Source organism: Gadus morhua, chromosome 4 (genome assembly GCF_902167405.1).
Source record: "Gadus morhua chromosome 4, gadMor3.0, whole genome shotgun sequence".
NCBI lineage: Eukaryota > Metazoa > Chordata > Actinopteri > Gadiformes > Gadidae > Gadus > Gadus morhua.
In genome coordinates, this window is record NC_044051.1 from 17038536 (window position 1) to 17051266 (window position 12731).

General features: G+C 44.2%; 1 protein-coding gene across 2 annotated transcripts; it reads right to left on the reverse strand.

Moving 5' to 3' along the window:
* Positions 1-21: 21 nt before the first annotated feature.
* srek1 (splicing regulatory glutamine/lysine-rich protein 1) lies at positions 22-12365 on the reverse strand. Of its 2 annotated transcripts, none has more exons than XM_030353265.1 (12): positions 12111-12365; positions 11823-11956; positions 9044-9168; positions 8484-8627; positions 7983-8161; positions 4403-4533; positions 4177-4294; positions 3550-3651; positions 3280-3351; positions 1946-2005; positions 1123-1237; positions 22-868 (listed from the first exon to the last, which is right to left on the reverse strand). In XM_030353265.1, the coding sequence occupies exons 1-12, from the start codon at positions 12236-12238 to the stop codon at positions 755-757; spliced, it is 1422 nt and encodes a 473-aa protein (XP_030209125.1). In that variant the 5' UTR covers positions 12239-12365; the 3' UTR covers positions 22-754. The 2 variants fall into 2 exon arrangements, with proteins under 2 accessions (XP_030209125.1, XP_030209124.1); XM_030353264.1 differs by having other exon boundaries at positions 1123-1240.
* Between the last annotated feature and the right edge of the window lie 366 nt (positions 12366-12731).

Genomic DNA, 12731 nt, shown 5'->3' on the forward strand with positions numbered 1-12731 from the left:
TGCCAGTTAGATACAGGGTGGGCTGTTCTTTTTTTTTTTTTTTTTTTAATCAAGTCAATACAGGCTCTGTATGTTAGCGAGGTAAGCATAGCCTGTCCCATCCCTAGTACTGAAGCAAGGGGTTCTACACAGTTGTACAAAGAGGGGAGCTTTTGGACGATTATTCAGATTTCTCTTCTACTACGGTACTCCCTTTTTTTCTTTCTTTTGTTAGTTAGTAGACTTGTAATTAAAAAGTATTAAATATAAATCTTTGTTTACGGTTTACTCATTAAATCGGACCATTTGTCCCAAATAGATGGTACAATAGCTGAATCCATAAAGGTTCCACGTTCTGTCAACTGATTCTGATATCAAAATACTGTTCAGTAAAATAAAATTGACAATAAAGATTGATTTCCTTTCAGTTTAATAACTAAATTGCTCGTCATTGACAGATGGACACATCTATGAAATCGATATCCTTGTTTGGTGACACCTGTACCACAAAACGGAATTTGTGTAGTGCCAGTATGAAATTGAATAAAAAACTAAAAGCAAACAACCAGATGATGATTGAACTAATACAACGCTGCGTCTTAAAAATGGGCGACTGACATGTGTGACACTACCCAACTATGTGTGAGTTTTGTCGTTTGCGAATACGTATTTCAACACACTTTTTTTTAATATAGCCACTGTTAGCCAAAAAGAAGACCTCTGGTCTCCTACTTCGTGTTGAACCTACGGACACGTGCTCTTCGCCCAGTCTCTCTCAGCGGCCATTTTGTTGTGTACAGGGGGAGGCCATGTCCTCGCTGGCCGATCCGGAGCCTTCTCTGTCGCTCTCACAGTCTTCCTTTGCTTCCCGTTCAACATCCTTTTGCACCTTCAATGTCAAATTAAATGAAAAAAACAAGTGAGCGAGCGGACAAATATATTTTACAGAATACATGACTTATTACACCCCTTTATTTATTTATTTTCCATATTCTGTCTTTATTTTACGTATTAATTTGAATGCATTTTTTGTTCTCGAGTACGTTTCGGCGAAGGCTGGACATTTTGGCGTACACTATAACTAGCTTAATGCTACAGATGCTTAAAGTGCAAGGACTGGATCTCTGGGAACACCTTGGTTACCTTGACGGGCCTGGCCTTTCGGTTCCGGTCTTGGTCCTTGTGACTCCTCTTACGGGACAAAGAGCGCTCCTTCCGCTCCCTGCTGCGCTCCCTCCGCCGCCCTCCCCTCTTCACCCTGCTGGAGTTAGAGGAGAAACGGTCACTGAGAGCCGGCCATCTTTTCCTTCTCCACAAAAGCCAATGACGGGAGACATCGTCATCATACAGCAACATAAGCTTTTTGTTCCATAACAGTCTACAGGGATATTTGAAAATGACTAGCAATGTTAGTTTGATAAGACTAGAGTTTGAGTTATATTATGTTTACATATATGAAGGGATACATGATTATTGTACCTATGGCTTATTGTAGGTATGTACAATAATATTTACAGTCATATTATATTGATTAATATAAAAAAAAATTTTTCCCGTTCAACATCCTTTTGCACCTTCAATGTCAAATTAAATGAAAAAAACAAGTGAGCGAGCGGACGAATATATTTTACAGAAATTAATTAATTTAAATTTCTTTAAATTAATTAATTTTTAAGATGAATTGATTTAGAGTAATATTGACAAAGTCATTATATATTTGTGTTGTTGATCTATGTTATGCATTGATTTCTTGAAATCAGTCAAACAGGCATCCCCCTCTTTATAATAAATATTTTCCACAAACGTTACAACACTTTTGCATATACTATTCCTTTACTCAAAAATGAGTTACAAAGCCCTGGTCATTTTGCATTACATTGGTTTCTATGATTAATAAATAGACTCAAAGGGCTGGAGCCCAGCTCCATGGCTGTCTGTACATGAGCCTTCAGACTCCTAAGCTTACCTCGGCTTCTGTTGGAAAGTTTGATGACTGTTGGCGCCTCTGTGGGAGGCTGCAGTGTTTCTGCATGAGTGAAACAAATTGTCATTCCTCCACTCTAGATCCCTAACACTGTTGCTACCTTTGGGGCTTTTGAGACTAATACAACACTATGTACAGCCTCCACCGGTCTTCTCAGTAGGAACATTTTGTTAATGGATTATCAGCATTTTTCATTTTTGGACCTGAAAGAGGAAGCTGCCGTTTCCCAATGACTAAGGGCGCACTCACGCTAGGCAAGTTTGCCTGTCCCGTGCTGCAGGAAGATTCAGCACGATTCCCCCCCCTCCCCACTCCCCCCGCTGGCCCGTGGTCACACTGCTCCCAAAGGCCGTGGCCTGGGCACGATTGCTCCTTCATACATACGTCATCACATCGTAATACGATAAATACGTCAACACCAAGCGTCCTCGCTGCCATAACAACAGTGGAGAACAACAACGTGAATGCTGTCGTCGGCCCAAATTTCAAGTAAGCACTCGACTCCACTATCGCACCAACGTAAACCCACTCGTGAACCGCTTGCCGCCATTGTTTAAAATTATTGTTGTGGGGAAGAAGGGCATGGACCTGTAAAGAAAGAAGGGTCGCGCAAGGACTACGTCATCCAGCTCACGTTGCATATCCGGCCGCGCGTGTCATCTCATTAGCATCTGTACTTTGGCCACGGCACACCTCTCCCAAGTGTGCCGTGGCCAAGGGGCTGTTCCGTGCAGGAATACGGATGGCGTGGTCACACTAGCCAAACGTTCTAGACTTTAGTATGCAAATGAGCTCAGGCACGGGGCCGCGGCCCTAGTGTGAGTGGCCCCTAAGGGACTAATCAGGACCAGTGGAGGGTGGATTGATGGATTGATCTAAAAGAGGACCCACTGAGTCTAGGATATAGGCCAATACATGCCACTATTGGGGACGCTTGATTCCAAAGAAATAAAAAACACTGATCGTAAACCCTCCCTCTCCAAACCACGTTCCCATCTAAACTGGTGTGGAAAACCTTAAGCGAGGCGTCTCTACCCTGCTCTAGATATATGCATCCTTCATGTAACCTAACTCATGTTACTAACTCCCTAAAGTTAGCGTCTACACGGCCCCATTCATTTCAGAGCACGTGTCAAGCTAAGGAACGGTGCACATCGTCTCACTAAGGAGCAGACAACCCGCTAAGGGAGCTACAGGCAGTTGCTGACTTTGGGTTTGAAGCCAGAACCCTGTGGCTGGGAGTCATACTGACCCCCTGACTACTGGCTGCCCCCCAGCGGTATGCTCTAGGCGGGGGGAGGGGGTGTTTTGCTCACCTCTGGGGGGAGGGAGACCGGGCCGTCCTCCTGGGGCTCCTGCGGGGCTCCCTACTGCGTCTCCTGTGGCCCCTGGAGGGAACCATACGCGTTATTATACGTCACATGTTGTCATAGGAATCATACGTTTTATTACACGTTAGCAGTACTATAAATGTCATTTTCTTTCCATTGTTTATGATTTACGAATTTGCACCATTTAACAAAGGAAAATAGACATGGCTGAGTGGTAGTCCTGGTGAATGAACACATGCACACAGCCACACACACCTGGAGGGGCTTCGGCTCCGTCGTTTGTCCCGGGAGCGTGAGCGCCTCTTGTGGACGCCGCGAGGACTGCCCCTGGGCACGGGCGCCTGAGAGGGCTTGGTCCTGCAACCCAGAGAGACGCCGTTATTTAACCGTCACAACACACTAGGGGTTAAAGCTGCTCTAGGAACGATTCAATGGTTTTAAAAAGGGAACAGAAAGAGAGCAAGATTCTGAAACCAAACCACCACTGGCGGTGGAGATGCGAGACATCTTGGCCTGAGCCCTCCAGCTCACAACCAACCCAAGACCCAAGACCAATGACAGCCCCTCCCGCTCTGCACCCTCCCTCCATTCGTTCTCCACCAGTAAAACGTTTTACATTTCATGAACCTATGATTGACAGGGCGGATGGACTCCCCGAACCTATCAGGGACGAGATGCCTTGTTTGTTCAGAAATGAGCCAGCAGGGGCAGTCAACTACTGACGGATATTCCCGCAGCACAGTTCACTCACTAATAGCTGACAAGGTTTATAACAAGCTAAATCTCAAAAAGTATGGCCCCTTTAACATAACGAGGAGGATGAAGCCTAACGAGGAGGCCGAAGCCTAACGAGGAGGCAGAGGCCTAACAACTTGTTCCCACCTGTGTCTCGAGCGCGACCTCTTCTTGTGCGTCTTCGAGCGCGAGGGAGAGCGCGTCCGCGAGCGGGAACGCCGCGGCCGTCGGGACCGACTGGCAGAGCGCGGCTTTTCCTCCTCTCCTACAGAAAACAGCAGAGGAAGCCCACGCATTGAGCGGAAGGCTAACGAAGGACGGGCAGGGATTCACGGCTGAGCCAATGGGACGGGAGATAGGGGGGGGTGCGTACCGGGCTCTATGGCGAGGGCAATGGTGGACTGGGCCTCCCTCACGCGCTTCATCACGCTCTCCAGCTCCTTGGCGGCGGCCTGGGCCGTCAGCTCCGGGGGCTTCACGATGGCGTTGTTGGAATGGTTGATCCTGGAAGGCAAAGGAAGGATGAAGAGAAACATGTTAGCTCAAATTTAGAGTTCACGCAGCAAACCCCTTCTTCTTCTACGCCTCTCTTGCTGAACTGCGACTGTCAACATCCGGGATAATATACCGGTAACTAACATAGATAACTAACAGCTCTCAAGTCACACGCAATTCGGAAGAAGACGATGGGTGTGTCGCATAGACGCCGCCATCGTCTTGCCGTCCCTCCCCGTTCTGTGATTTATTCCCCATCTCAGGCGAAAATCTGATCCATGGAATCCAGGCTGCCTCGCAGCGAGAAATGAAATCGCACGCAAGCATGGCTATAGCCAGGCTATTTCGGAGACGGGACACGTTCAGAATTCCATTAATAAATTAACAGACGTGACTGTGACGTGAATTGTCTGGCTGGCTGAAATTTGAGAGGGGTTCTGGAAGTGTCCATGGTAAGATTTGTGTAACAAACGAGAGAGAGGTATGATCAGTTAAGCATGACGAAGGAGAAGTGTATGGAAGTAAATCTGTGCCATCGGATTTTGAAAATAAAAAGCCATTGAATTCTAAGCACTGAATTTTTATGCATTGAAATAACGTATCTGGATTTGAATTTCGACGTAATCAACGTCCCCACTTTAAGTTTTTGACGTTGAATCTTTGATTTTGAATTTTTAACATTGAAAAATAAAGCTGAATAGGAGTTCAATTAAAATCCAAATACGTTATTTCAATGCATAAATATTCAGTGCTGAGAGTTCAATGGCTTTTTATTTTCAAAATCCGATGGCACAGATTTACTCCCATAGAAGTGACTCAAACATTTTTGTGGTTAAGAGGGCGGATCGGTTTTCACCATAGGTTTCTACAGGAAAAAATCAGTGTATAATCAGTGTATAATAAAGTTAGCAGTGTCAGAATTCTGAGAGATTAGTCAGCATTTCAGATTTCTCTGACACCGCAAATTAAAGTGCTACTACTAGCGAACTACTTTCAGCGTGACTGGAGAGAACTTCCTTAAACTTACCTTTAATGCTAGATTTGCATGAACGCGATTGTGTGAATTAGTTTGGTTCTGATTCATTGAAGCCAGAAGTGGGAGATTCCTGGGGCTTGCCCCATGAATTCAACCCATGCCCACGCTCACACGCCACACTTCATATTTCTCACGCAGAGAGATTACCAGGATAGCGCCCACCAATTTGGGCCGCTATTTAACAGTGTTACAGGTAGGAATCAAATGTGTTTCCCGTACGTAGGGTAGGCCTAACCATACGTCCTCTTTTGCCCGGACATGCCCTCTTTTTGAGACAATGTTTTGCGGAATTTCTAAATCGTCCGGGATTTTATTAATGCCTCATACATGTTCACATTGAATTTGCGTTGCGTTTCTCTGGGTCGTTCACAAACTATTTAGGCTACGCCCTCCCCTACTCAGTTCTGTTCGCTTTGCATTGAAGTAGGAGTGGTTAAAGGTGGGGTATGGGATTTGCGAAACGCCAGCAGATTTTGAAAATACACAACTCAAATGGTCCTACCCCCTCTCCTTCAACGCTGACTCTGACTCCACCCATTCCAAGTACATGGATGCGCAATCATGCACGGGCGAACACAGATGCGCGAGAGCGAGCCATTAGCTAGTTAGCTAGCTCCAGTAGGATAACAACAGAAGCTTGCTCAGGGTCACGAGCTTTGACTACGTGCACGAAGGGGTCGCGCGGGGAGCGGGGGAGGGGGTCGGGGAGTGCAGTACGACCGCTTGATTGACATACTTACTGTCCAATGCCACTCGGTTGGTCTGGAAATCATTGGCTGGAGTTTTTCGAGCCCTGCCCGTTCCACAGATGATTGACTCGTTTAATTTTCATGTCAGTTCTTCTAACTCAGTGGCTGTAAGTGGGTTATGATAAGGATTTCAAGTAAAATCCTTATCATAACCCATTATGAGAAATTTTTTGGCAATTTGCAAAAATTGCCAAAAAAGAGAATTCCATACCCAACCTTTAAGTAGTTTTCGTGTTTTGTATTTTTTTTTTTTACCATTATTGTTTTATAGGGACAATCATTAACAAATTTCTCCTACAGGTGATTGATAAAGTTCTATCTAGACAATTGAACAGAAAGAAAGTGTTTTTTCTTTCTTATATGACCGCCGCTGCTGAATTTATTTTTTTTAACAAGAGGAGAGCTTCATATTTACGGAGGAACTTCCGCAGATTCAGAGTTTGCGGTTCAATAGATCATCAGTGAAACATCGTTGCGACACAATTGAGTGTAGTAACCCAGAGAACCAGCTACAACATTGTTTTCATCCAAACAAGCTGTCTTTAGCGAACTGTGAATTGCATTGGCTTCTACGAGCAGTCGGCTTTCAGCCGCGAGCTTAGGGACCGTCTGCAAAGTGCAAAACTGAAAACGACCACAATGGTAAAATTTCAATAGCGTCGCCATTATTGACCCTAGAGCCCCAAAACTTGTTCCATAGAGGCATGGCCTCTTCATCGTCCTACTACAACCTTTAGTTTTGAAAAATATATCTCTACTTATTTTTAAGAAATTTATTTTTAGCAAAAATGTCAATATACATTTTTTTTAGCGTCGCCATTATTGATTCTAGAGCTCCAAAACGTGTTCAATAGAGGCATGGCCTATTTATGCTCCTACTACAACCTTTGAGATGGGGAGAGGGGAGGGAGTGGGAAGATGTATTGGTTTGAGGCAGACCTTTTCGATTGTTTTAATGTATAGGGTGGTTGTTGATATAAAATATTTGTTAAATAAATGTAAATAATGGTTTTAAAGATTATACTTGTGATATGTTCAATCTCTCCTTATTTCCCCTGCTAATTACAGTGCACTACTGTATGTATGTTGCCAGCAGACACATAGAAACCTCCCGGCAGGGTGCGCTTTGCGAGCACACAAAAAAAAAAATTGCGTGCGAAAAACATAACATTTCACCGCAACTCAATCCTAGGGGAAACACTAGGATTGTAACGTTTCAACTCAGTTCCTTGGTAGAACCTACTTACAGTCTTATCTATTGCTACTATTATATTGTTCAAAATGTACACATTTATTAAAAAAATATATAGCGTATAAAAATTGGCTGGTAAAAAAGATGAGTGGCTGGTCGATTTTTTAATCTACCTGCCACAGTGGCTGGTGGGCAAAAAAGTTAATTTCCATCCCTGGTCCACATATATCATCGTAGCATTAATATAAAACAGAATGAAGATTCTATTTGTTTCATAAATGTTGCATTGCTAACTGGACTAAATTAGATTGATAATTCAGCATCAGCGTACCATATTTCCTCCATACAAACATATCAGTAAAACCATTAATCCTTTAGAAAGAAATGAAGAAAGCCAGTTCATGATTAAATACAATTGTGTTTGTTATTGTTGTGGCCGATAAGCGATAATGATAATTAGATGTTAATAAAGATCCCATACTTGAGCGGTCTGTCTCCGAACATGACGCCGTTGAAGGTGAGCGCTCTGGACACAGAGTTCTGGTCCAGGAACTCCACGAAGGCGAAGCGTGTGGGCTGGGTCTCATCCCCCGCCATGCGCACAAACTTCACGTCTCCCACTTGCTTGAAGAACTCCAAGAGCTGGTCAGCCGTGGTGGTCTGTAGCACACCAAAACAACACATTACATAAGAAAAGTGCATGGCATGTCAAGTCAAATCTCTGTGGTCTACACACAGACAAACTGTAAATCAGTGTAAATATAGTTAACATCAATGAACTAAAGGTAATTAAGAGTTCCAATAACCTCTTTTGACTTGACCCACCTTACTATTGGCTGTTGTGCATATTTAGCAACCCTTGCCTTGTTAGACGCACTTCAATGCACAAAATGGCAGACAGCTATGATTCCATAAAACAAACGGACCCTGACCTCAGGAGTGAAATCCCTGAGGAATCGGACACGGTGACTGAATGCCCCACCTGGGAGTTGAGGTTGCCCACGTAGACAGTCCTGCGGATCTCGTCGATCTTGGAGGGGTCCACGTTCCCCATGAGCGGCGGGGGCTGGGCGCTCAGCGAGGGGGAGAGCTCCGCAGGGGGCCGGCTCAGCACCGGGAGGTTCAGCTGCAGAAGCCCGGGGAAACACAACCGTATACACACTGCTATATACATACACACGTCTTGAATATGAGCCGTTAGAAGCCCTTCATCACCCAGGATGTATGCGTAATGGAGGTCGGTTTTTATTATTTATCCGGTCTACAGAAACTCATTTCCGTTCTCTTCCCATGAGCTGTGAAATTGATCAATCCAAAAGGTGGATAACAATACATTTTCTTGCGAAGCACTCCGGGAAGTCCCGCCCTCTATATCCCCCAGAAGCCACGTTTTGTGCATCCACTTTAGCGGTGGTGAAACCATTTAGAAAATAGAAATACATAAACAACTAAAAACACACGGACACATGCATGCAGCCAAGACCATTTGTAAAACTATTTTACAAATATGAATCTCAAAAAGTAAGTAGATTGGGAGCTTACGTTGTGAACGGGCGAGGGCGTGGGGATGGGGATGGGCAGCAGGCCTGCGCCCGGGAGGATGGCGGGCGCCGGGGGGGCGGCCGGGGCCAGCAGAGACAAGGCCTTGGCCTCTTCCGGGATCCTCCCTGTCAAGGGGCAGAGGCAGCGGTTAGCGGGGGTCCCTGGAGCGGGGGGGGACTGTTGTCTGCTCTATCATCCACACTACCCACCCAACACTGTGCTCTAGAGCGAAAGGGAGCGTTAAAAACAAAATGTCCTCTTTATCTCATCCGTCTAAAGCCTGTCCTAGTGTCTTACGAGTGAAGACGGAGCATCGTAGCTCAATCGCTGTGGTGGACTAGACTTTAAAACAAGCAATCTGCTCCGGCAGTCATAATTATGATCGTGAATGTCAACAATCTAAACAGATTTTCCTCACAAAATAAAAAAAAGAAACAGATTATCTTTTTTGTTGTTTCTTTTCATAGATTGAAAAAAAGAAGGAGAAAATAATATGCAGATAATGAGTCAACACTTTGATGTATGGGGTCACCTGTACTGGAAACATATTGGTCATGAACCGTACGATATCAAGCATGGATGCGTTTCCTGGGGGGTGTTCGTTTTCGCAGTGTCGGAAAGTTGTGCAAGACACAAGACAACCCCATTGGCTGCGTCACTAATAGCACACAGGACATCAAATACAGAGAAGAACAACAACTTTAAGAATTGTATGAGACGTTAGCCAAGACTTTTTTTTGCCAAAGAACATCGGATTAGAAATTCTTCTCAAATCAAACGGTAAATATTGCTGTTATCGTTTCCCCCGCTCAGTAGAGCTGGAGGACGAGAGGCCACGTTTTTAGTTATTGTGGCCGTAACCGTTAATCAAAACTACAAATCGTAACTGAGAGAAAAATTAAAAAAGGCTACAGGTGGATTTAAAGACACAGCGTACGATGAGAGTCACCGGTGCTAAACACAAACGCCATGTCTAAACACAACAGCTACCTGAGTCTTTCAAGCATAGGGAAATATCCTCAATAAACAATACAAACCAACAATGAATGCCTGTGACACGTCTATACTCGTATATATAGATATATAGTAAATATATATATGAGAAGAATAGTGTTTAAGTAGCTTCTGAACAGCGACACTTGATAAAGCTATATCAAACGTGGCTGCGTTGAAACACACAAACAGCAGATATGTTTACAGAGCAGTTTAAAACAAAATCCAACAACAAAGTGCAACAGTACGTTCTATAGGTTGTAGTCGGGTCTCTCTTGTCATTTACCCTGACTACACCTACAACTACACCGGCAAGGAGGAGAGAGAAAAGAGTGTTAAGTGACAGCCATCTTCGGGGGAATGGGGGCCCGCATCGCTGCGCTGAACCCAGCTCAACCACACACAAGTTGCAGCTGTAGAGGTGGAGAGAAGGGGTATGGGGGGAGGGGGGATGGACGGAAATGAAAAAACAAAATAAACCAAAAAATACCAATTATATATATAGATATATATTTATAGAAAAAGTAAAAAACAAAGCTAGAGGTTCTTGGTAGAGACAGCAGAGAGTGGACAACATGGGAATAGAATGAAAGGAAGGAAATAAAAAAATAAAGAAAATAAAAACAAAAAAGAGACAAGGTGTCCATCTTGGAATGCTCAGCGGCCTTGTCTCCTGGTCACATTTTCCCCCATGAAGGCTTGGTTGGCCCACTCGGGGATTGTGGCTTGGAAAACAATGCCTGATTCAGGCTAGTGAAGTGTACCAGCCGGGGCCACTCAAGTCATCTGATATGCACACATAATCACACAGAAAAAAACATACAAAACCAAATTAATAAACTCAGTAGCCATCGGGCCACCAAGTCAGGATGACAAAGAGCAATTTGCGCTGCGCTACTATCATGACGTTACGGTAACACACGGGAGGAACAGCGGCACCACAGGGGGTTGGGTTTACATAAAAAAAGGAAGAAAGGATCAGGAGTTAGGCTATCCGAGTTGCCGTCCTGATGTTTTTATATTTTTTTTGTTTTGTGACTGATCACCGTGAAAAAACAGAAGTCACGATGAAAAGGCATAAGTACACTCTGATCAAAAAAAGGAAAGCAGATTTATCCCCAAAAATGATTTAATAAAACCAGTGCTATGTTGCTACGTCTCGATTGCCCAATTCTAAGTAGGAAATACCTATATGTCGGATGCTGTGTAAAACCTTGGAAAAGCAAATACCTTGGAAAGTGCACTACTCATGAAATCACATGCGAAGAGCAATTTGTGTCTGTACAAACCAGTGCATAATTGTGATTAACATTGATTTTCATGATAGTATAGGTGTGTGTGTGTGTGGTCGTTTGTGTTTGTGTGTGGGATTGTGAGTGTCAATATTTATGTTAGTATAGACAAGTGTATGATTGTGTGTGTGTGTTGGTGAGTGAAAATGTAGGAATATACTAGCTTGTGTGTGGCTGTGTGTGTATGTGTATAGACTAGTGTGTGTGTGTGTGTGTGTGTGTGTGTGTGTGTGTGTGTGTGTGTGTGTGTGTGTGTGTGTGTGTCTTTATGTGTGCATGTAAGGAGAGGATGTATGGGGGGGGGGGGGGGGTTGAGGAGAGCAGCGAGAAAGACAGCAAGAGTATTAACCAGAATTTGTTAACGACCGTTTGTAAACGATTTGCATGTCTGGACTAAGGTAAAAAAAACAAAGAAAAAAACAACACAAACCACATCATCTATTTAGACCCAATCTTATGACACAGTGTGGGAGCGAAAGATGATCCGCACTCACCTTCCGCACACGGGACAACTATGAGCGCCCTGTCAATGAGGACGGTGTTGGTGAGATGCTGCGCCACGCCGACACTAGACGGCTCCCGGTACTTGATGTAACACACTTTGGACGAGAACGCGATCGGCGCGTTGCTGTGAATGAAACAAGACAAACATACACGTTTAAAAGCCCCTTCACGGTCATCCCTATGTTTTGTTTGTAAGCATTATCGACGAATTTAAAAAAAGGCCCCAGATAGATCCCCGCCGTTGCTGTGGCTAGTGAGCCCGCGTCGGATGCACTTACTCCGGGGGGTAGAGCCGCAGCTCCTCGATGTCCCCCAGGAAGCCGAACAGAGTGGCCATCTGCTCGCTGCTCACAGCCGACGACAGGTTGGTGACCTGGACAACGGTAGTTCCCGGTATTCCGTTCATTCTGGCGGTGCTAAAATATAATTCCCGTGTTTATTTATACGCGGTATTCGTGCAGGGAATACCTCAGGGTAACCACCATAGTCAGTAGTGTACTATTGACTTCTGGATCAGGAGGAGGAAGCTACGATGTTGAACAGCGCCACCGTGTGTTGTGGGGGTCCAGAACAAAAGGGGCTGAAGACACCTAAAGTGATATGAATAATCTGTAAAGTATGCACATTAATGGAATTATCTCTAGACTTTCTTTTATAGTTCAGTCCTCAATCTTTTTTATTTTCGCAAACGTCATTATTTTTGGGATGGGTAGTTTACTCACAATAATATACCTCGTTGTTGGTATTTTTTGATAAGATTCAGATATACTATTAATTAATTTGGGATTATGTAATCAAATAATCGAAATTATAAAATCATATTAAATCTATGTGGGGCCCGTTTAGACCAAAATGTCACATGACATTTAAATTACAAAACAAACCTTCAGTGGTTTGTT